Source organism: Bacillus rossius, chromosome 12 (assembly GCF_032445375.1).
Source record: "Bacillus rossius redtenbacheri isolate Brsri chromosome 12, Brsri_v3, whole genome shotgun sequence".
NCBI classification, from domain to species: domain Eukaryota; kingdom Metazoa; phylum Arthropoda; class Insecta; order Phasmatodea; family Bacillidae; genus Bacillus; species Bacillus rossius.
The window spans coordinates 40,251,839-40,277,950 of record NC_086339.1 but is presented as its reverse complement, the minus strand read 5'-3'; the positions used below and the strand labels follow the sequence as shown (position 1 = coordinate 40,277,950).

The window sequence follows — 26,112 nt, the reverse complement described above, 5'->3', positions numbered from 1 at the left end:
TTCCATTCTTTAAAAAGTGACATTTTGAAGAAGAAAATAAAAATGTAAACGGGTGTTGGTACAAAAGAAGACATGTAACTGAACACATCAGTACAAATTGCTGCTACACATTTTCTTTTACAGAAGTATTATATTCGAACATAACAACAACATACGCGTTTACAATACAGTGTTGGAAGTGATGATGTGATCATCGTTCACTTTTTTGCTGTACGTATTTTCCATACAAACATGAATATTATTAAAAAGTTTTTACTCGTGAAAAAGCTACATATAATTGACCATGTTGAAAAGCGGCTTGTAGAAAATATAATACTGCCTTTGTGAGCGTCTGACCTTGTGCCTTATTAATGGTCATGGCAAAGGCTAATTTGATGGGAAATTGTTTAAACGGCATAGTCGGATCAGAGGGAGTTAATTACAATTAGAGGAATAATTACCGTTTTGTCTGAATCAAGGCATTTCGCCGTACCTGTGTATTCTCCTAAATTAGTTATTACTAATCTTGCTCAGTTAATTAATCTTTGTTTAGCTTTAAGATTTCTATTCAACATAAAGTTGGGAGAATTCCTGTTGTTTTTCCCTCAACCTACATCGGTATACCTCGCAATATGCTTCAAAATTATCAAGATGCAATGGCCATTGAGTTATGTTTGTAGGTTTTGTTTGTAATACAAATATATCAAAAATAATTTCAAAATTATTTACTTATAAGAAAAGTCTGATGTGCCAGAATTTTTGGCTAAGTGGTTTATTGGTGGTATTTTTCAGTTAAGTTGAAGTATCCTCTAAGATTTCTTTATCATAAATTCTGTTTATTATGACGGAAGTGTAATATTTAAAAAAGAAATATGTAAACGCTGATGTTTCAAGTGGATATCCGAATCGATATTTATCGATACTATTCGATGTCTATCGAAAAATCGACGCATTCATTAAAATACCTCTTCTTAGATGGCTTTAAATCTCAAATTTAAAATAAACGGTACATTTTTAGACATTAGCCGGCACGATAAGCTTTAAAATGACGGGCAAATCATGGAATTTGATGAAGGAATAAGGAAGATCTCGCGGAACGAAAGAAAAACAGGCTAGAGAAATATAATATATAAGATGTAAGGAATATTTAATGATTTAAAGACGGCTTTCTACATAAGTAAAGTTTGAGACGTTCAAAAGAATTTTCCAGAATAATTACGGAACGTTTGGAACTAATGATAAGCTTGGGGAACGCCTCCGCCTGCCGGCCGAGCGGGAAGGGAATCCGGCCCAGACAAGCGGGCGGCTGGGATGCGAGCGGGTGGAGGCGAGGTGTTGAGGACCACCAGCAGACGGACGGCGGAGGGTCTCGCCGACATGCCAGAGTGGACGACATGTAAGGGTAGATAACGGGCGCGCCGGACACAGAGTGATTGCCTCGCCGAGCCCAGCCGGCAGTGGGTCGGCGCGCAGGCCGTGCACTCGGCGCCATGCAGCGGCAGGAGGTGGAAGACTGCTTCGCCACGGCCGTCGAGCTGGTCAGAGAGGCCGGGAAGGTGGGCACATACATCACGTCAATCAAGCCTAAGATGTAGGCCTACATCAAGTTCTGTCCCTGCCCGAACACGCCCGAACATTCACCTTCGCCCAACCTCCGGTTTATTTACATATATTTATATTTCTCTGTTTATTTTAATGTAGCTATACCAACCTAAATTACCGTCCATGGTGTTTTAAAGTGTTTTAATGTAGCTAACCTAACCGACCACTTTTAACATTTGAATTCATTTTTCCGGCGCAAAAATTAAAAAAATCCCGAGGTTGGCCGAAGGTGAATATTCGGGCGTGTTCGGGCAGGGACCGAACTTGATGTACATCTTAGACTTCTCTCAGTCAACTGTGCGACGTACTGATCAGCCAGTCGTGCCGGTACGTTAAGGGCTCCGCCTCGTCAGGGGCGCGTGTGTGATAGTGAGGCGGGATGATAAGCGCGACGCTCGCTCGTATTTCTAGCGCAAGGCTCTGAATTGGCGCGCAGTCTTACCGTCGTCACAGGATTTCTGTGAAATTTGAGCGGTGACCTAACATTATATGGCGGAGAAATTAAGATAAAGTTGTAATGCAAGTCCCTTAAGTGCTTTCAAGAATCTGTATTTTTTACGCCTAAAAATTACTCTGAAAACATGCGTTTTTGGCCATTTAACTATTCTAAAAATACAGTTTAAAAACTTAATCCGAAATCTAAAGTACTTTTCGGCCCTCAGCAAACTCTTAAATGATATTCGTAAACAGACCTTACTCGGATATCTTTTGAGTAGTTTTGAAATAGCGTTGTTTTTCCTGAAGCTCTGCACACTGTATGTGTGCCCGGGTAGGCGGAGCCCTTAAGAGTTGTGATCAAAAAGTAAGTTGAGCAATTTTATAACGAACAAAGTAATAAGCCTAATCAAATTTCAACTAATTTCCTTTAATTACCTCTGCTAGCGATGCGCACTGATTCCAATGTTGATTCCATGACTGGAAGCAGTTCTGGAAGGTTTTTGGAAGGGCCTTTAGGTGCACCTTCATGACCCTCTTAGAGTATGGAATGGTGAAAAAACGTTTCTCTTTTAGAACAACCCACTTTCCTGGTCTCCGTTTAGCAAATAAAACTTAATATTAACGCGTTGTCCGTATTCCATTATTAGAGATACGGAAATTTGTCGCATTCCTTTAGTCGCAAGCTAGAATGCAAACCTTTACACTCTCACGCTTTTTATGATTGGACCGGGTTATTTGGACACGACTTTATGAGCCAAAGATGCCTGGCTAGGATACAAGTAAGTAAGTCAGGTAGTGCCAATAAACAAGTATAAAAATGTTCTCGCTAATAAATCAACCAATCGGAAAGCAAACATGGGTTGTGCTCACCTACGACTTCGAATATTACCCTGAGTCCATACAAATCGACGAAATTTACGGTTCTTTGTCCATGATGCGTAACAGATGAGGTAAACAACTCACTCTTACGTCTCTGGAAGCCGACTGACAAATAACAAATTACTTAAACTTGACAGTGAAATATTTGTAGACTTGTGTCCGATATCAAACTTTCAGAGAACTAGAATAGTAAAAGTTTGTCTTAAAACTGTATAAAATATGCTGTTTACGAATATACTGTTAACAGCCTGCATTAATAAATAATAGGTATGAAATTATTTCACATGAAGGTCACACATTTACTGAAATTGAGAAAATTAAGTTTTATAACTCATGTCAGTTTAGAAAAATTGAATACTAATGATCAGCACGCATTTCAGGGCGCAAAAGATTGCTTTTATAAGAGGATGCGTGGTAGAAAAACAAATATTCAGCTTTTGTTCTGTAGGTGAGAGACTTAGAGGCACACAAGGAAAAAAATGGCCATGTAATGGCCTCTAAAAGGATTCTTAATTAATTTTTTTGGATACTAACACATTTTTCCCTACCATGTATGTTATTTTAAATAATATTTAATACTAAGCGTCACTACCACAATTGAATCATTTATGTACATTATTAAAAAATCTATTTATGAATATCTCAACAAATTCCAACATCAAAATTTATCAAAGTAACTTAAACATGTTAAAAATTATTTTAAATTTTATATTTTCCTTTTGCCTGATGTGTGTGCGTAAACATATTTAGCCAGTAAACCAAATATTTTAAAAATTCATATAATTCTCTAAATTAAGTTAACCCTTGCATTTAAATTTGTTTTATTACACAATCTTAAATAATTTTTTTTACTAACTCAGCAGCTCCCTTTTGAGACATTTATACTTTTTAGGACTTTCCGTTAGCAACATGTAAATTAAACTTACCCTAAAGCTTTGCAATTATTTTTATTTTCGCAATAAGTAGTATGGCACAGGATGCAGGATATGGTATAGGTATCGAGCCACATCTCTGATTGTGACGTCATGGCGGCCATCTTGGATGAGCGTATTGTGACAGCGTAACGGGACACAGCGTAACGGGACAAGTAGATCACAGCAGCCATCTTGGATGACCGTGACCTTGACTTTGACCTTGACCTTTGAACTTGTCCTTATCCCCGGCAGACATATTGGATCCGCCATATTGGATCCACCATCTTTTAATCGAGCGCCCCACTCATTATGATGAAATTTTCGTCTCTGTCGCCATATTGATTTTTTCTGTTCCGCTGGAGGACGCCATCTTGGATACCGTCGACTTTATTTCTGTTGTTTGTTTCTAGACCGCGCCAACGTCGCTCTTGATTTTTTCTGTTCCACTGGAGGCCGCCATCGTGGATACCGTCGACTTTGTTTCTGTTGTTTGTTCTTAGATAGCGACAGTGTCGCTCTTGATTTTTTTCTGTTCCACTGGAGGCCGACATCTTGGATACCGTCGATTTTGTTTCTCCTTTTTGTTCCTAGAGAGCACCAGCGTCTCCTTGTCTCATCACATAAGGTCGATGTTCCATTACCTACCAGAGCTATTATAGTTCTTATCGACATATTAATTTTTTTATGCAAAATACATTGGAAGCGCTGTGATTCGAACTAGCTCAGCTCTGATCTCTAGGTTGGAAAAATACGCCTTTAACCGCTTGGCCATCAATATATTTACCAGATTGAGAATTAAATAACATACATATTGGAACTTGTATTGTTTTTTAATTTTAAGTAATAATAGCACTACCTGTTCGAGACAGAACCACCATCTTGTATTAATTCGTAACTCTTGCAATTATCGTTATGGTCGCCATCTTGAAATTTAGATGCCATCTTGGAAATCATTACTTTTTATGTTAGAAAATCGGGAAAAATTCCAAAATTCATTAAAAAATTAACTTATTTGAATTCTGATTGATTTTATCGATTCCCGTCCTTGGTTTGAAACCGCTAAGAGCAAAAAAACAAAACATCAGATCCTTCCTCCACAGAAGCCACCTACAGACTGACCTACCACCAATTTCAAGGTATATATCGTCAGCTGGTATGACGTCATGTCCGCCATCATGTATTCGTCTGCTGGAGACCGTCATCTTGTTTTCGTCTGCTAGAGTGCGATAGCGACATGATATATAATTTTCTGTTCACCATACCTTTAACCTCGTCTGTTGGCATTGAACTATCCCATTGATCTTGAACTTTGACCACGACCTTGAACTTTGACCTTGACCTTTAACTTTGACCTTGTCCTTGTAATTTGACCTTTAACTTTGACCTTGACCTTAAATTTTGACCTTGACCTTAAAATGTGACATTGACCTTAATGACCATCATGGATCCGACATTTATGCTCAGTACATGTTACCAGGAGCTACCGTCTGCTAGTGGTCATTGCCATCATCTTGTTTTCGTCTGCTGGAGGACGCCATCTTGTGTGTACTCGTCTTACCATCATGCTAGTTTTATTCTAACCTGCTACAGTGCAGTAATCATTTATTATTACTGAGGTGCCCGCCATCTTTAAATTTGGGAGCCATCTTGAAATCATGTAATTATTTAGCTAGAAATGCGGGAAAAATTCAAAATATCTCCGAAAAAAATCAATTATTAATTTACAAATTGAATCGATGGATTCCTGTCCACGGTTCGATTCTTGACCAGTGACAGATGTAACTAATTATTACATAAATTTTAGATTCTGTTTTCCATTACCTTCCGCGGAGTTTTTTTATCATTCACTCTACAAAAAACAACTCAAGTCAATATACCCGACCAACGAATAAACACAGTGCCGATTAGCCTAACATGAAAGTCTAATTCTTCAACAATCTAAATAACCTATAAGCCGTTCATGTACAAACCTACAAATATAGACCAAATATATTTGGCTAGAATTCAACGAGTCTAAGAGACTATGAGGCCACAAGGCTACGAGTCTAAAAGAATCTAGATAGTTACGAGTTATACATGGCTACGAGACAGCATGGCTAAAATACCGCGTGGCTAATAAACTACCTGTATTTGAAGCTACAAGAATACAAGTCTACTAGACTCCAACTACTTGAGCATTATGTTATTAGATTAAATGACTACTTGTTTATGTAGCTACAAGTCTACGAGGCTACTTGGATACGTCGCTACAATTCTACGAGGTCCCAAGACATCATGACTACGCGACTACGAGCCATGAGGTTACAAGACTACATGACTGCGAAACTTCAAGTTTACGAGACAGCGTGGCTACAGAGCTACGTAGCTTCTAGAACACGAGTTGACGTGACTGCGAGGATAGAGGTCTACAAGTCTGCATGAGTACTTGACTACGAAGATACTCATCTACAAGGCTCCAGTTGCCGCATCTGTCTTCGTTGGAATTTTCTCTTTTGCTTCAACTGCATCATCAGCGTTATGTTATAAGATTACAAGGCTACTTGCTTACGTATCTTTAAGTCTACGAGGCTCCTATGCATCATGACTACGTGACCACGAGCTATGAGGTTACGAGACTATGCGATTGCGAGTCTTCAAGGTTACGTGACCGCGAGGCTATAGGACTACGTAGCTTCCAGAACGCATGGTTACGAGACTGCATGAATAATTGACCGCGTGGCTACGAAACTTCATGACTCTGACTACAATAGCAACATTCAGTGTTGAGAGTTAAATTATCTCATGCAAAGGTACTTGTTGCAAGTAGTTCCGCTTTTCATCTACAGATACTGCCACGTGTTGCTTGCAGGTAAATAATGTTTATGTCTTTTATGCGGGATGCGGGATGCTCACTATCGATCGCATAAGAAGGCTGGCTTCGATAGTCTCCAAGGAGAAGGAAGTTCGTCCTTCCTGTTAGTGCTTCTCAGATTATCACGGTCCGCCATCTTGGATTGCGACGTCACGACAGCCATCTTGGATGGGTGTGACCTTGACCTTTGGCCATAACTGCAGGAATAATCGCAAGCACACGAAAAAAAAAACATCAAAATATTGATAAGAATAATCAGGAGCACACGGAGAAAACCATCATAAAATTGGCAAGAATAATCAGGTGCACACGGAGAAAACCATCATAATATTGACATGGATAATCGGGAGCACACGGCTTGAACTATAACTCTATCTTTGCTCATCAATGAGAAGTTCTCAAGCCAGAATTTTATGTATTTTATGTAATTTTTTTTATTTTTAATTTTGTTTAATTTTATTTTATCAAAGAAAATGTGTGGCAGTTGTCTCCGTGTACTCCCGAATATCCATGTCAATATTACGATGGTTTTCTCCGTGTGCTCCTGATTATTCTTGCCAATTTTATGATGGTTTTCTCCGGGTGCTCCTGATTATTCTTATCAATATTTTGATATTTTTTCCGTGTGCTTGCGATCATTCCTGCAGTTATGGCCAAAGGTCAAGGTCACACCCATCCATGATGGCTGTCGTGACGTCACAATCAAAGATGGCGGATCGTGAGAAATCTGAGAAGCACTAACAGGAAGGACGAACTTCCATCTCCTTGGAGAATATCGAAGCCATCTTTCTTATGCGATCGATAGTGAGCATCCCGCATCCCGCATAAAAGATATAAATATTATTTACCTGCAAGCAACACGTGTCGTGATCTGATGTTGAAAAGCGGAACTACTTGCAATAAGTATCTTTGCATGAGAAAAATTAACTCTCACCACTGAATAGTGCTATTGTAGTCAGTTAGAGACATGAAGTTTTGTAGTCACGCGGCCAATTAGTCATGCAGTCTCGTAACCATGACTTCTGGAAGCTTCGTAGTCCTATAGCCTCGCGATTACGTAACCTTGAAGACTTGCAACCGCATAGTCTCGTAACCTCATGGCTCGTAGTCTCGTAGTCATGATGCATTGGAGCCTCGTAGACTTGAAGCTACGTAAGCAAGTAGCCTTGTTATCTTATAACATAATGCTGATGGTGCAGATGGAGCAAAATGGAAAATTCCAACGAAGACAGATGCGGCAATTGGAGCCTTGTAGTCGAGTAACTTCGTAGTCAAGTACTCATGCAGACTTGTAGACCTCTATCCTCGCAGTCACGTCAACTCGTGTTCTAGAAGCTTCGTAGCTCTGAAGCCTCGCTGTCTCGTAAACTTGAAGATTCGTAGTCACGTAGTCTCGTAACCTCATGGCTCGTAGTCGCGTAGTCATGATGTCTTGGGACCTCGTAGAATTGTAGCGACGTATCCAAGTAGCCTCGTAGACTTGTAGCTAAGTAAACAAGTAGTCATGTAATCTTATAACATAATGATGGAGTAGTTGGAGTCGAGTAGACTTGTATTCTTGTAGCTTCAAAGACATGTAGTTTCGTAGCCACGTGGTATTTTAGCCATGCTGTCTCGTAGCCATGTATAACTCGTAACTATCTAGATTCTTTTAGACTCGTAGCCTTGTGGCCTCATAGTCTCTTAGACTCGTAGAATATTAGCCAACTATATTTGGAGCTGATGAGACAAAAGACAGTTGGAGGCAATGACTGTAGGAGCCAATGACTGATGGAGTCACTAGACTGATGGAAACAATAGACTGATGGATCCAATGAATATTCGAGCCAATGAATATTGGAGCCGATGAATATTGGAGCCGATGAATATATGAGGCGATGAATATTGGAGCCAATGAATATTGGAGCCAATGAATATTGGAGCCCATGAATATTGGAGTCAATGAATATTGTAGCCAATGACTATTGGAGACATGGACTATTGGAGTCAAAAGACTGTTGGAGCAAAGATACTGATGTGGCTTTTTGGATCCTATTGGAGCATTTGGAGCAATTGGAGCCAATGAATACTGGAGCCGAGGAATATTGGAGCCAATGAATATCGGAGCCAATGAATATTGGAGCCAATGAATGTTGGAGCCAATGACAAATATGCTGCCTTTTCGTTGATGGTGCTGCCTTTTCGTATTCGGTTTTTTCCAAATGTGCCGCCTTTTCGTTGGCGGTGCTTCCAAATGTGCTGCCTTTTCGTTGACGGTGCTTGCAAAAATGTGCTTCCTTCTTGTTGAAGGTGTTCCTTTTTGTTGATTACACGTAATACTAAATGTAGTGATTAAATATTTACTAGTTTATAACCTCTTAATGTTACTAAAATATTTTTCAAGGTCACTTGGTCCTTTAATATGTAAAAAAATGTCACGATGGATTAATTTAATGTAATTAGCTAACGACGAAGTTCATGTGGTCATGAAATGACTAGCCTATACGTCTGATATTGACATGACTCGGTCTCATAAACTGAAGACAATTGGTCTGTACGTGTGGCTTTGTACATGAACGGCTTATAGGTTATTGAGATTGTTGAAAAATTAGACTTTCATGTTAGGCTAATCGGCACTGTGTTAATTCGTTGGTCGGGTATATTGACTTGAGTTGTTTTTCGCAGAATGAATGATTAAAAAACTCCGCGAAAGGTAATGGAAAACAGAATCTAAAATTTATGTAATAATTAGTTACAACTGTCACTGGTCAAGAATCGAACCGTGGACAGGAATCCATCGATTCAATTTGTAAATTAATAATTGATTTTTTCGGAGACATTTTGAATTTTTCCCGCATTTCTAGCTAAATAATTACATGATTTCAAGATGGCTCCCAAATTTAAAGATGGCGGGCACCTCAGTAATAATAAATGATTACTGCACTGTAGCAGGTTAGAATAAAACTAGCATGATGGTAAGACGAGTACACACAAGATGGTGTCCTCCAGCAGACGAAAACAAGATGGTGGCAATGACCACTAGCAGACGGTAGCTCCTGGTAACATGTACTGAACATAAAATGTCGGATCCATGATGGTCATTAAGGCCAAAGTCAAATTTCAAGGTCAAGGTCAAATCAAAGGTCAATGAAAAAGTTCAATGCCAACAGACGAGGTTAAAGGTATGGTGAACATAAAATTATACAATCATGTCGCTAGCACACTCTAGCAGACGAAAACAAGATGACGGTCTCCAGTGGACGAAGACATGATGGCGGACATGACGTCATACCAGCTGACGATATATACCTTGAAATTGGTGGTAGGTCAGTCTGTAGGTGGCTTCTGTGGAGGAAGGATCTGATGTCTTGTTTTTTTGCTCTTAGCGGTTTCAAACCAAGTACGGGAATCGATATAATAAAACAGAATTCTAATAATTTAATTTTTTATGAATTTTGGATTTTTTTTATTTTCTAACTTAAAAATTAAGGATTTCCAAAATGGCGTCTAAATTTCAAGATGGCGACCATAACGATAATTGCAACAGTTACGACTTAATTCAAGATGGTGGTTCTGTCTCAAACAGGTAGTGTTATTATTACTTGAAATTAAACAAAAAAATACAAGTCCCAATATGTATGTTATTTTTTTATATACCTTATTTAATTTTCAGTCTGGTAAATGTCTCGATGGCCGAGCGGTTAAAGGCGTATGTTTTCCATCCTAGAGATCAGAGCTGAGCTGGTTTGAATCACAGCGCTTCCAATGTATTTTGCATAAAAAACATTATATGTCGATAAGGACAACAAGCTCTGGTAGGTAATGGAACATCGACCTTATATGATGAGACAGAGCGACGTTGGCGCTCTCTAGGAACAAACAGCAGAAACAAAGTCGATGGTATCCAAGATGGCGGCCTCCAGTGGAACAGAAAAAAATCAAGAGCGACGCTGTCGCTATCTAGGAACAAACAACAGAAACAAAGTCGACGGTATCCAAGATGGCGGCCTCCAGTGGAACAGAAAAAAATCCAAGAGCGATGCTGGCGCTGTCTAAGAACAAACAACAGAAACAAAGTCGACGGTATCCAAGATGGCGGCCTCCAGTGGAACAGAAAAAAGTCAAGAGCGACGCTGGCGCTGTCTGGGATCAAACAACAGAAACAAAATCGACGGTATTCAAGATGGCGTCCTCCAGCGGAACATAAAAAATATATATGGCGACAGAGACGAAAATTTATGATAATGAATGGGGCGCTCGATTAAAAGATGTCGGATTCAATATGGTGGATCCAATATGACGGATCCAATGTGTCTGCCGGGGTCAAGGACAAATTCAAAGGTCAAGGTCAAAGGACAAGGTCGCAGTCATCCAAGATGGCTGCCGTGATCTACTTGTCCCGTTACGTTGTGTCCCGTTACGATGTGTCCCGTTACGATGTGTCCCGTTACGCTGTGTCACGTTATGCTCATCCAAGATGGCCGCCGTGACGTCACAATCTGATATGTGGCTCGATACCGATACCACATCCTGCATCCTGTGCCAGTAGCCCCTATTACATACTACTGCAATATTTTTCAAATATTGCTTGTTTGCTTATTACATTAATACACTTGAGGGTTGTTAAAGCAATTAGCCTTAACACCGGCGTCGACTCTGCTGCTAAGTAATCGTAGATTAAATTTTACGCCTTTAAATGTTATTTATTTATTTTGAATGTGAATGAATCATTTTTCATCTTTACATGCTAGTTTTTATTTTATCCGGGAAAATCTCTAAGTAAGAGTACATTATTTTTTAATAATACAATAATATTTTGTCAAAGTTTCGTGTGTTAGTGATGTTATAAATTTACTTAGAAATACTTTGTGGTTTAATTTGCCAAATTGTGGGAGAAAATAAACTCACCTTATTTAGAGAAAATAAATTAAAAAAAATGATGTATGTATATATTTAAAATTGAATTTGTTAAAAAATTGTCATACATCTTTTCACTTAATGGTGAGCATTATCTACCCTTGCCAAATAAAAGATGACAAAGACAGTGTTGTTATGCTTTACAAAATAGGTTAATTTATGTAGTACTTCCAAACATTTACTTATTAACGAAACGGTTACAGTATACTAGGTCAAACTGTCTTATTTAAATATTTACTGCTATATTACTGATCCGTTATATTATTTTTTCTCTATCGTTATGCTTCAGCTATCCACCCCAGTGGTCTTGGAATATAAGATATCCTGAATCCCGAATCCAAATATTTAGACCAAACAATTTAATATATATTTCTTCATTAGGAAGTTGTATAATATGAGAGTAAGGCATATCAGAAGTAATGAGATTATAAATCTATAAAATAGTGCGGTATTATAACCTTATTGACTATTGCAAACGTCAGAAACAAAAAATAATAATAACATTCAAAAGGAATGATTTTTTCACAACCCCAGAACATTTTTACACCCCAAAAACAAAGTTTCTTGTATCAAAACATTCATAAGTATGAAAATATCTTCAATAATTTGTTTAAAAAAATGAAAAAATTTAAAAAGTTCAGTTATTTTCATATTTACGGCAACTTCGTCAAGTTGTAGTCTTATGAAGCTGCTTAGATGTTTAAATTAATTTTAAACAGAGTATGTTTGTATAAATTAATGTGCTTAGTGCACGTAAACAGCAAATTTTGAGCAGATTATGTATATAAATTGTAATGGTATACTTGCGATATTTATTGCAATGTCAGTTCCAGTATTTTTCAATTCACTTTAGGGGACTGGCATAGCTACTTTCTGTATGATTGATGAGAGTACTAATATAATGTCCAAAGTTGTCTAATTGAAAATCAAAAGATACCTAGTGTTCAAATTATAATTTAGATTTAGAAAAACCACCCTATCCCCCTTTTTTACCCTTAAACCATAATTTGTCGCATATAAATAAAATTGAGCACAATTAATTTTACAACAGAGGAAATGTACTGTTTTATCTGATTTCAAAATAGCTACATCTTTCTGGCCACATAAAGTTTCAGAAACCACCACATTCTCATTTCCCTTAAAACAGAAGATTAGTATTTATTAATGAAATTTGGCAGACTTGGCTTTAGAATTAAGAGGAATATAATTGTGTACGTACGATTAAAAAAAATTCTCCCAACTTCCAGTCTACTTGATATTTCGAAAACCACCTTCATTCCCCTCATTTACCCTAAAGCAGTTCCTTCTTGATGAAATTTGACAAAATTCGACATTAAAGATAAGAGAAAATAAATTTTCTGCATTTAATATAATATTACTCCTATCAAATTATCCTTACGAGATTTCTAAAAACCAACCCTCTCTACATTTCCCGCCACTTAAAGTATAGTATTCGTATCACTTCATTACAGCATCCACACTTGACATTTAATCGAAGAAAATGATTGACTACATAAATTTTCATTAAAAAATATTTATTCAATAAAATTTTAATAACTACCATATTTCCCTTTCTTGTTCCTTTAAGAGGAATTTTTCACTCCTTGGTAAATATTTTACATTTTTTTTAAAGTAAAAATTAAAATACCATTATAACTTCAGTTGTTCCTGGCAACAAGAAGTTTATAAATAGCTAACCCATTCCAATTTATTACCCCCTAAAAAGATTTTTGCTCTCCTTAGTTAAAATTTGAACACTTCACGTACAAAGAATATGAAATAGTTGTCAACATCCCATTTAAAGAAAAGAAGTTCACTGAAAACACGAGATCACGAAAAAAAAAAAACACATTACACTTTCTAGCATTTAAAGTAGTATTTTACCCTCCTAGATGAAATTTTGTAAACTCAACGTTAAAAATTATAAGATCACTACTATCTACATCAGAATTTAACAAAAAGGTAAAAGAATGAATGAAATTTTGCCAGCACTACTATCTCCCTTCTAATTTTTCATTTTATACCCCTATATACACATTTGGCTAGCTCTTGATAAAATTTTGCCCACCTGACGTTCCAATTAAAAAGACAATTTTCCAAGGAAAATTATCCCCTTCACCCTATGTTTAGTCCGGAAAACACCGTGTATTTAAACTAGTTTACAATTAAATTGTTGTTAAGCGATAATTTCAAAGACACTAGCACCGGGAATCACTTAAGACTATAAATGTTTTCAACATATTTTGTTGTTATAAACCTGCAGCCGAAGTTTGTAAATCGAATTCAGACTTACATATATTATTATGTCAGATCATTTAGGGCAAATATCCTACTTTTATTGCACCCGAAAAATAAATGACAGGATAAGCCCCTCTTTCTATAAATCGTCAATTAATTTCAACCACGTAGCCTTCTGCGTTCGTCTGCATTAATCCACAGAGAGAAGTAAAAGAAAGTTCGTATTAAAATTTATTCTGAAATTATCCATGGTGGCGGTGCAATACATAACGTCCAGGATCCTCGTTGCTGGAACAAGGCGCGATTAGCTCGTGTCGTTTGTGGAGGCGTGAAGGGCGTGGTGGATGGCTTATGGATGTTATGCAGATCGTGATGGAAGAGTTCATATCAGAGAAGAGAGTGAGCTAGCAGACCCACGCGGTTAGCTCGTGTTGTTTGTGGAGGCGTGAAGTTTGTAACGGATGCCTTGTTGTGGGTGTGTGGCAGATCGTGATGGAAGGGTTCAGATCAGTGAAGACAGTGAGCGAGAAGACCCACGCGGTTAGCTCGTGTTGTTTGTGGAGGCGTGAATTTTGTGACGGATGGCTTGTTGTAATTGTGTGGTAGATCGTGATGGAAGGGTTCAGATCAGTGAGAACAGTGAGCGAGAAGACCCACGCGGTTAGCTCGTGTTGTTTGTGGAGGCGTGAATTTTGTGACGGATGGCTTGTTGTAATTGTGTGGTAGATCGTGATGGAAGGGTTCAGATCAGTGAAGACAGTGAGCGAGAAGACCCATGCGGTTAGCTCGTGTGGTTTGTGGAGGCGTGAATTTTGTGACGGATGGCTTGTTGTAATTGTGTGGTAGATCGTGATGGAAGGGTTAAGATCAGTGAGGACAGTGAGTGAGAAAACCCACGCGGTTAGCTCGTGTTGTTTGTGGAGGCGTGAATTTTGTGACGGATGGCTTGTTGTAATTGTGTGGTAGATCGTGATGGAAGGGTTAAGATCAGTGAGAACAGTGAGCGAGAAGACCCACGCGGTTAGCTCGTGTTGTTTGTGGAGGCGTGAATTTTGTGACGGATGGCTTGTCGTAATTGTGTGGTAGATCGTGATGGAAGGGTTAAGATCAGTGAGGACAGTGAGTGAGAAGACCCACGCGGTTAGCTCGTGTTGTTTGTGGAGGCGTGAATTTTGTGACGGATGGCTTGTTGTAATTGTGTGGTGGATCGTGATGGAAGGGTTCAGATCAGTGAAGACAGTGAGCGAGAAGACCCACGCGGTTAGCTCGTGTTGTTTGTGGAGGCGTGAATTTTGTGACGGATGGCTTGTTGTTATTGTGTGGTAGATCGTGATGGAAGGGTTAAGATCAGTGAGGACAGTGAGTGAGAAGACCCACTTGGTTTTCTCGTGTTGTTTGTGGATGCGTGAATGTTGTGATGGATGGCTTTTTGTGGGTGTGTGACAGATCGTGATGGAAGGGTTCAGATCAGAGAAGACAGTGAGCGAGAAGACCCACGTGGTTAGCTCATGTTGTTTGTGGAGTTTGGGGGGGGGGGATTGTGACGGATGGCATGTTGTGGGTGTGACGCAGATCGTGATGGAAGGGTTCAGATCAGAGAAGAAAGTGAGCAAGAAGACCCACGCCGCCGATCTGGTAACGGGTTATGACACCAGAGTGGAGGTCTTCCTTATCAGCAGCCTCAAGAGGAAATACCCCTCGCACCAGTAAGACCTTGACACAAGGGAAAACTAGAATTTTGTCTAAAGTAGAATTTTTATATCCTAGGTATATCTTTGAAATCTTTCATGTTCAACATATCTCTGATAAAAATATATTTTTCAGAATTGAAATTAATTTTTAGTAAAGTATTTGTTTGCGTAAATAGAAAACACAGAATTGTTGACAATAATATATTTTATAAACAGTTTATGAAATATTTGCGATTTTCGGCGCCAGTTTGGTACCAATTGCAGTCCTGTCTTTAAGACAGACTGGTCCAATTGCACGATAAATAATTATGTAATATTTTACAAAATATATATTTGGCAGCAGAAACTTTAATATGTAACCATATTTTAATGCAAACGAAGTTCGGATTACTTAACAGTGTTTATGTAAAAAAAAATCGTCAAGTAGGCTATAAGGTACAATATTGCTATGATTTAAGTAAGTTTTCACAGCTGATGATGTGTTTTTATTATGTTATTTGTGAAATAATATAGGCAATGCAAGTTCCAGTCTACTACGGATGCCAATTAATTTTACGTAAAATATTTGGTTATTTTAGAAAAACTATACATTTGTTAGCATTGTATATATTTGAAAATTATGTGTACTAAGTACTACTTAATTTTATCACTACTTGTGAACAATTTAAATGTCTAGTTTATGGTTTAAGGGTAATATTTTTGTATTAAAAATATGTTTGAACCGTAAACATAATTGCATATATTTATATTTTACTCGCGTTGGGTAATTAATGACTTTTACCTAGAGTTATGATAGATTTCCTGTACCGAATATACAGCTAAAATTATTAGCCCTTGGAGGGTAACCAACCCCGCCTAAATGTTAATCTGGCATTAAAATTTTAATATAACAACAGATATTTCGCATGTGACCCTACTGTCGTAAATAAATACACGATAATCTTTCGTCTATAGTAGCATAGCGGTCCTCATCAAAAAAAATCATTTCTGTGATGGCCATAATCGGCTTTTAGAAACATCTCATTTTTCTCAGACTGTATTTATATCTTATCATTTTAACATTAATAGCTTTAGTGTACTTATCTTTAGGCACAAAATTAACCTATTTAAACACAAGTACTGGTCTTCCAAAATCCATTATATATATATAAATAAGGATAAAATATAATTAAATTATGTATATTCCTTATAGACAAGTGTAAATTTTTTACTATCATAATTGATAAGCCTATTTTAAGGGAAATTTATGTTAGGCCTAATTTAAGGTATTCATTTCCTATTAAGAGTGTGAGGATTCATATTATAGGCTCTGAGTTTGTCACTCCGAAGACTGTTCAGTTGCCGCTTTATTCGTGTCATCATTCAGTAGTTTTTTTTACCACTGTTGGAGTAGGGGCAAGCGAGTGGCAGGGGTACGAGACTGGGAGGCAGTGGACGTAAAGAGCCTTATGATTCAAGGACGAGAGCAGAGTGTGGTTTAGCTAAAGAGATTATGTAGTAGTTCTATCGGTATCGAGAGATGGTTGTAACAAGACTCTTTTTAGATAGAATTCAGTTATACTTTGGTAGAGATTAACGAATAGAGCGGGTTGCATAGCCAATCATCTTGATGTACTCCTCTTGGGTCTCGGGTTCGAAGCCAGAGAGAGAGAGAGAGAGAGGACCCAACGATCACCTCTGTAAAGTTCTGATCGGTGTTAAAGGAATTAACAGAGCAATTAATGAACCGAACAAGCATGGAGTAGTTTATGAGTGCACCTTACGACTTACCTGACTAAGGCAATACTTAATCGATAAGTGTAAAGATACAGAATGCTGCCCAATATTTTCCCGAACTTCCCTATACTTTAATACTCTTCTAGAGTAAAAAGATGGGTGGGTCAGGAACTAAGGTCCTAAATGTTAACATGGTGACTCCTAGGGTTGTAAGAATTATTCTTATATTTATAACAACTACAAATAGTTCCTTAAAAATTTCATAGCATCTGGAGAAAGTGATACAGTCAGTGCCAGATATCTGTTTCAAATGTTAAGTGCAGAAGCATTAATGCGATAATGTATTAAAAGTGTTCTTTTGTAAGAATCACACCCTAGCTACTCTACTGTACCTACTCTCAGATTCATCGGGGAAGAGAGCTCGTTCGCTGAAGGCTCGCCGCCTGCTCTGAGCGACGCGCCCACCTGGATAATCGACCCTATCGACGGAACCATGAACTTCGTGCACGGCCTGCCTCTGGTGGCGGTCTGCGTGGCTCTGGCGGTGAACAGGAAGGCCGTGATTGGCATCGTGTACAACCCGGTGCTGGAGCAACTGTACACCGCCGTGGCTGGCAGGGGAGCCCTCCTCAACTCCGAGCCCATCAGGGTCTCCAGCGTTACAGGTATCAGACCGTACAGTCACTCAAAGTAATGTATCTACTTATATCGAATGTGTGTTACGTTTTTAATTTATCACTTATCACCTGTTTGAACTTCTATGAATACTGAGAAGGAAATTCCGGTAAAGCATTTAAAGTAAACCATACTCATACCACCTGGTTGTGTGTTTCTAAAATATTTATCCTAAATAACACGAACAGCACCTCAAGGCAATTATGAAACTACACTTCATAGGTCACATTTTCCGTGGCACTTGTTACAAATGGCCCGTTCACTAGGTGCGGATATACATCACTCTGGAGCTGCGACAACCGTTAGGCTAGCGCGCACCTTGTGTATGCGTGGAGATAGCGAACACACAGAAACAATTAGCAATGTTTTCCCCTCAGTTTCAATAAGTGTAAGGTATTTAGGCTACGACTACTCTGTTTTATTTCCATCGGCATTGCGAAAATGAACTTCCGACTACTTAGAGAGTTCGACTGTGGCAGAGAAGTTTGAAGATTATGAAAGGGAAAGTTCACAGATCACTCCAAGGAGCCTGAACGAAACGTAAAACAATGATCATCCTGAACGATAGATCGTCTGTTCGCACATTGCACCAATAGCCTTCAAGAGCACCTGATCTCATTAAGGATTTTTTTTTTTGTGAATGCGTACCCCCCCCCCCCCCCCCCCAATTACAACAACTGTGGACGAGCTGGAATGCCGCATTGCTACAAAAGTGGTTGATGGAACACTTGAAATTCTCGCTAGAGTGTGGAACGAGTTTGATTACGGTTTAGACATTTTTCCATGCGTTAGGTGACGTTTACATTGAACATTATTACGAGGATAAAAAATTATATTTTTTAATATCTATTACAATCCAAAGAAATATATAACCGTCATTCATGTAAAAGCTAGAGCCTAGTGAATTGGGGTAAATTATTTTAAATATAAGTGTATAAATATGTAAATACATACACACATACACATACACATACACATTTAAAAACCAATCAATAACAAATGTTATAGGGGCTTGAGGGTTTTTCAAGTTAAAATACTCTTTTATATTTAAACATTTTATACTAACTTATTTTGTGTCAGAGGACAATTTGTAGAATGGCATCCAAGCTAACTAATCCATGTCTTCGGTGTTGGAATTTAAGCATATTAAAATCGTACACTTAAAGACCGTACTTTTACTGATACAGATTCGGACAATGGATACAGTTTTAATAATTATTCTCAACAAAGTTATTTCAGAAAATTTTAGCTCTGTTTAGACCATAAGATTAAACTTATTTGTCAAGACAAGATAAAAAGAAAACTTTTTAACGAAAATGACAGACATTAGTTTTTCTTTTATTTTTATATTGAGAGTTGCTTCTTAACATTAAAATCAGAGCTAGCATGTATATCTGAAAAATTAAATTTAAATATTTATATATAATTTAAGATACTTATTATTATATTTTCACTTATTTTCAGACATGACCAAAGCTTTGGTTAATTTCTGGACAGTTCTCCCAAAAAGCTCTAATGATTCAATTCCAGAGGTGGACTACGGCTTAAAAAATTTCTTGAAAAGAATAACACATGGGTAAGATTTTTTATATCTTTTTTGATTTTAAATTTTCTACTATATTTGAATGTATTAATTTAATTACAAAAAGCACATACTCTTAAGTATTTGTTGAATACAAATAATACTGGTCGATGTCTATGAAATATTAATTATATGATTGACATTTACATGTACGAATAAAAGCCACTGACAGCACCAATAATAGAAATTCAATAGAAACGAATGTAAATAATAAGACAATGTAAGATAAATTAAATATTAAATTATGACATAAGTAAGAATCTAGGCAATTTTGTATTGTAAATTAATGAATTTCCTTGGTGTTCTTCGTTGTGTGGTATTAGGGTGAGATTCCTTTCTAATAAACATGAATTACTAATCCTATAATACTGGCACTTTATTATATTTAAATACAGCTTCTGGTCTTTTAAGTGTCTGAATATTTTTTAAGTACTACATTTATGAGGTTGTGCTTTGGATTAAATGTTATGTTAGGTGGAGACTTAACAACTGATATTAATAATAAGTGTGAATGTTTAAAGTCTAAAAACTGGTCTGTGCATATATATCTTAACAAGTCATTACACAAGCGATTAGTTTGTAACTCATAACTGTAAATTGATACTACAAAAAAATATTCGTAATCACATCATGCTGAAAAGCACTATAGCGTGACGGGTGTGACGCAAGGGATGCGATATGACAGCAAAATATCGTGTTATTTTAAATTGCGGATTCATCCACAAAACAAATAAAGAGTTTTCAGCTATATAAAAAAATATTTCTCCTCTACAAACGCACCAAAGTAGTATATAAATATATGTACAATGACAGGCTTAAGGTTGTGATGTCGGTCCGACAGCCATCTCGTATTGTGACATACTGCCGCAATCTCCATGACCTTGTCCCCAGCCTGTATTTTGGATCCTGCCATTTTTAATTCCAGAACTTTTCAGCGTATTATATTCCGCCATCTTGGATTATAGAACTTTACATCATTTTGGATTCTGCCATCTCGAATTATAGCATCAAGTCTACCATATAACAAGTCAGTCAATATAATCCAAAAAAAATTATCTAATTAAAAAAAAATAATTAAAATTTTAAAGAAATGTTATTAAAAATAATTACATCTAACATAGCGAGGTCATTCGAATAAAAATGGCAACAAGTTCAACCCTCATTGTGCCCCAACCATTTGAAAAGGGACAAATATTATCGAAACAGTATTTTGTCATAGTGGCCATCTTGGATCAGCTGTCTTGTATTCGTCTGATAAAGTTCGCTGCTACCATATTGGATTATTGTTTATTTGCTAAAATGCAATAATTTCATGAACAAAACCGCCAGTTTTCATAACTCCCGCCATCTGATCGGCCCTATTGACTGCTGTATTGGAATTATGTTATTTTTAACTTTTATAAAATATTACAAAAATTATTTAAGAAAATAGTTGTTAATCTATTGATACGATTGGTTCTGATCATTGGTTTGACTTTTCGTTTAAGAAAACTTTTCTGTTTTCTGACAAGGCACCTAGAACTGGGCAGCTGTGCAGTGGAGCTATGCTTCGTGGCTGCAGGGAGTATAGACGCCTTTTGTGTGAACCTGCCAAACATCGGCTGTTGGGACTTGGCTGCAGCTGCACTCATAGTACAAGAAGCAGGAGGTGTGCTCGTTGACCCGGAGACAGGTGAGGCGACATCAATTATTTGTTAATGTTCCGTTACAAAATTTGTAATAAGTTGTATTATTATGAGAACTAACACCACAGCTTGAAAGTAAATAAATTATTATATAACAAAACATATTGACATGATTATGATTTTTCAATATGCATTTTTACAATTTTATATTAAAAAAATTCTGGTGTCATAGGTTTAATGCAAACATAGGTACTTCCTTTCATTACCAGCCTGGGGGTTTAAATGGATGAATAAAATAAAGAATGTATTTTTTTTTAATGTGCTTAGTAACATATTTTAAAGTTGTATTTTAAATACAGTGAAACATGTTAAATCATCTAAAATATTAATTATTTACGCAATTCCATCAATAAATATAATTTATCATTGCAAGTATAAATACATTGAAACATCCTAGAATATAAATTTTTTTTAATAAATTTTGTTATATTATGCAAATTTTAGAATGTATTGGACTCAACATATTGAGTTTAGGTATGGGCACCAGTAAAGAATGGTAAAGTGTACCTTAGTAGGGCTCCAAACAAGCTAAAGACTATGATGAAGTTAAATATTTTGCATCATCACCACCATATTGATTTTCGGTAACAACACAGCCACCATCCTGGGCGAAATTAGTCCTGACTTTAATCACCATTTGTACACCATTTTAAAACCTTCACATGTTTCGCCCGTTAGCTTGAGTCGAGCGCAATATTTGTTTCGCGTATTTTTTTTATAGTTGTGTGGTACCGGACACCATGTTTGTTTTGGCTACTATTTCTTTGAAAAATCTGTTTATTCATCAATACTGTTTCACATTTAAATTGCTAGAGTGTTATATTATTTATTTGATTTTGTTTTCTTTTGTTTTTAAAACTATTTAAATCATATTTAAAGCTATGCTACGTGTTTATATACATACACCATTGTTCACACTCGCATACCATTTGGCATACCACTGGGCATATCTATTTGATACAATATTTTAAGTCATATAGATTATTCTAAAATTTACGTAACTATTTTTTGATGCAAAAAATTTAAAAAAAATCGCACTAATTAGTACTAATGTTTAATTTCTAATACATGAAATTAATATTTCAGGAGGCGAGTTTGACATGATGAAATGCAGAATATTTTGTGCTGGCACGAATGAACTTGCTACCAGCGTCCTGAAAGAAGTGAACCACTTTAAATGTTCTACAGTACCAAAGTGACTATTATTACTTATATAAATAGTTTGGTAAAATTGGGAATATATTTAAAAACCTAAATACATATTTTATTTATGAAAAATGTCCTTGTGGACATCAAAATCTAATTTGGTGATCATGTGTCAAAATATTGTCAACTACAATAACTTTATATATATATAATAAATAAATATATGTGGTTATAATTACAGTAGTTTAAAAATGTTAATGTTGAATATTTTTATTTTTTGGGGGATTTTTAGAACCATTTATAAAACATAACTTATTTCAAACATAACACACTACTTTTTTTAATTATTAAAATTTTTTAATGTTTATACAAAAAATAAGAAAAATTTATCTTAATAACAATGACAACATTGTCATTTAATTCATGTCCTCGCTTATTTTCTTTACGAAAAATATTTAGTTATCAATTGCAAATAAATATAGTTAATTGTAGGCTTTCGAAGAATTTTCTAAAAAAAAAAAAAAAATATCTTGACATTAAAAGTTTGGCCGCTTCGTAATGTAAAGTTATACTTTGAAAAATAATCTTGAGAGCTATGAAGTGGGAAGGTTCTCTATATTGGCCTTTGGACTTCTTTCTATTTTCTCAGGATTCAACCAATTATGGGTGTGCTTTCCTGCCATTGACTTCCTAATCTGCCAAACATTTTGTAAATATTATCATGGACGAATTTCTTTATTTGGTCTTGTCTAGCTTCGCTCCTCTTTTCTTTTTCTTTTTTGCTGTTCAATAAGTGCAGCTCATGTTTTTCTTGAATTGTAGCTGTAATCTCTGTTGATGTTGTTTCGGTGTTTAAATATTTATACGGCTTCTCAGTGTTATCCCCTGAAATTTGATACGTTGGCTATTGTTTCGAAATTAATCAAATACACACTGTGATAGAAGTGATAGAACAGTTTTTATTATGGCCGATCTTGGTTTCTAATGTTTTTATAGTCCCTAATGTGTTCCTGGATTCTTGTTGTTTACAATTATCCTCTCTTTCTCATGTAAACCAGGACACAAAAACATTGTACTTAGAAAATTCTGGTATGTTGTTTGGCTGGAGTTTTATTCTTCACTTAGGGCACACAGATAATAGGTTTCCCAGATAGTTTTAGCATTGTGTATATTACAACTCTAAATATGTATAGGTAAAAAGGAATAGTGTGGCAAAGTTTCCCAACTGGTCTTATGAAGACAAGCACATCCAGTAATGGTTGTTTTCCTTTTTCCAGTTATATGGTGAGGTTGATGTTGTGATGAAATCTGTGATGTGCTCCAATAATTGTATCAGATTGTCCTCGCAATGATGACACAAAAATAATTTGCCACCCACATATCTGTACCAGCAGTTATATTTCAAAGTATGGGATTTAATTGACGTCTCTTCAAAGTTGGCCATGAAGGTTTTCGCTAGTAAAGGAAACAATGGGGATCCCCATCAGGGTACTTACATTATAAGTAAAAAATTTTGTTACTGTAGGAAAATAATGTAAAATGTCACTCATATTTATGCCATATTTTAGGTTTCCTTGCTGCTAGGGCTTTGTTAAAGATCATTTTTAAGAATTTGAATGTTTTATGGACCTGGGACACTGTGATCATTTAAACTACATCGAAAATTGACAGTATTTTGCCTTGTTTACGAATAGGGTTTGTAGGTTTCCTATAAAATGTGCAGGATTTTTATTGTGATTGCGATTGTTTGCTTCATGCAATTGATGGGGATATTTTTGTTTCATAGTCTTAAGTTTTGAGGATTGCACTGGCTTTTCTCTTGTCAGTTTTTAGGACATAGACACAGGCACAGTTCTTTAACGGGTTTAATCTATCGTCTTGTCATATTTTAAGGAGAAAGTTTTTCCTATTGTTGAGTCCTTGCTGTTTCAGATTGAAATTATGCAGCTGCATGAGTGAGATGGAAAATGACTGCCTTGACACTGCAGAAAATATATTATGTCGGAAGTAATTTAGGAGGAATTACAAAATTCATATCCTTGGCTAGTAGGAAACTGCTGCCCTCATCATGAGCTTTAGTGATTGCCATGTTTGGCTTATAGAGAACCCAATGACAGAAAAGTCCTACGCTAATTAGCTTACACATAAGTTAATAGAAAGAGGTCTGCAGACCACTGGCATTATATATAGAACCTAACCACCTTCTATATCAGAGTAAATTTCTCAATCCTGCAATGTAGAGCTAAACATCGCTACTAATAGCACTTCGAAGCGGCTGAACCATGAAATTTAAATAATCTGTTGTTTAAAAAACAATTTTTTCTTCAAAGAACACAATTACTGCATTAGAAATAAATAAAACTATATAATTTCAAAAAATTCTTTATAATTAAATTTGTATTACTTACAGGAATAGATATTTGTGTATAATTTTTAAAAGCACATATTTTCCTCGCGTTGATGCAGTACCAGATCATTGTAATCTTTAAGATTGTATTTCTGAGAATGGCAGAATTTACAGCGCTATACCAAAAATTTTTTATTATGATTAAAATTTTTAATCAATAATAAAATATTTACCATTTTTATGATAGGAATATATTATCAAATTTTTTTTGTCCGAAAAGTCCTACTTCACATACAAATTTTGTCAAATAGTTACACATTTGCAGCCTCAAACCTTTTCATTTCACAACAAAGACAGTGCTTCTTCTACCATTCCGTTTGGGGTTAACCATAGGTGACATTCTCAGTCATTCTAATTTTGAGTTAAAAATAAATGGTCCAAGATTGAACATATATTTATAAAGCACATTATAAAAAAAAACAAAAGCGTCTATTCACATGTCAATAGTACGAATGATAATGGTGGATATTTGCAATGCTAAGAGTTTAGTGGCCTGTCACTAAGAAACGAGCGCAGAAGACGTGTGATATAAGTACTAGGGAATGTAAAAACAATTACGTTTTTCTAACGCTTTAACGCAACTCGTTTCCATATTCCTATGAAAAATTGTACTAAAATGGTATAAGAATTAAGGAATATAATTTATTTATTTATTTTAGAGTGTTAATATCATTTAACAATATTTTAGCGAAATTTTCTTATTTGATATCCCCATTTTATGGTTAAATAACAAAAAATAAACTATTGTTTCAATGATACCTGGTCTCTCAAAAGTTATTTGTCATTGTAATCTACGGCCTGGGAGCGAGACGGGATGCCTTCTTTTCACAGACGAGAGAGCCAAACCACCGATCGTGCCTCTTCGGGTTTTTTATTTTGTTCATTGTAAATAAATATGGCGGTGTTGATAAAAGGATAGATACTAATGGTCAATTAGATTAGGTTAGCTACATTATAAATATATACTTTAAACATTGTGGACGATTGATTTGGTTAGGATAGCTACACAAAAGTAACGGGGGAAAAAAGCATGAACTTCGGGGAACTTCGGGTTTTGGCTCTCTCGTCTGTGAGAGGAAGGCTTCCCGGAGCGAGACCGCAGCGCGTGACACGAGTCTCGACATTAAAGACGCGTGACCTTGAAAAGTCAGGACATGGCGAGGCCGCGGTCCCAGATTGATTTGATCCGTCAACCTATCAAATGGTTGTCAGCGTTGCAAACCGCACAGCCATGAGGCCAGTCCCAGCGCCGACGTGCGGACACCGGCGTCCCGGCCGTCGTGTGTGGTCGGCGGTCGTCGGGCGTGTTCGTGAGCGGGCCGCGAGACCCCCTGTTATCGGGAGTTCGCTTCGAGCCTTGGCCGAGGACGGACGCGTCAAGCGGAGCTGCGAGATTCCAGGAACAGCCTGTTT

At 36.7% G+C, this 26,112-nt stretch overlaps 1 protein-coding gene across 1 annotated transcript; it reads left to right on the top strand.

Annotated features, from left to right (window-relative positions):
* The first annotated feature begins 1,469 nt into the window (after nt 1-1,469).
* On the top strand, nt 1,470-22,345 carry LOC134537965 (inositol monophosphatase 1-like). The gene is made up of 6 exons (XM_063378984.1): nt 1,470-1,535; nt 15,370-15,503; nt 17,607-17,869; nt 19,344-19,455; nt 20,973-21,133; nt 22,233-22,345. The coding sequence occupies exons 1-6, from the start codon at nt 1,470-1,472 to the stop codon at nt 22,343-22,345; spliced, it is 849 nt and encodes a 282-aa protein (XP_063235054.1).
* Nucleotides 22,346-26,112: the final 3,767 nt, after the last annotated feature.

What these genes read in the sequence shown, in the direction of transcription:
- LOC134537965 (XM_063378984.1), top strand. Translation starts at nt 1,470, where the DNA reads ATGCAGCGGCAGGAGGTGGAAGACTGCTTCGCCACGGCCGTCGAGCTG. An exon ending in CAGGGTCTCCAGCGTTACAG is followed by an intron (nt 17,870 to 19,343) that starts GTATCAGACCGT and finishes ACTTATTTTCAG; the next exon opens with ACATGACCAAAGCTTTGGTT. An exon ending in GCTCGTTGACCCGGAGACAG is followed by an intron (nt 21,134 to 22,232) that starts GTGAGGCGACAT and finishes TTAATATTTCAG; the next exon opens with GAGGCGAGTTTGACATGATG.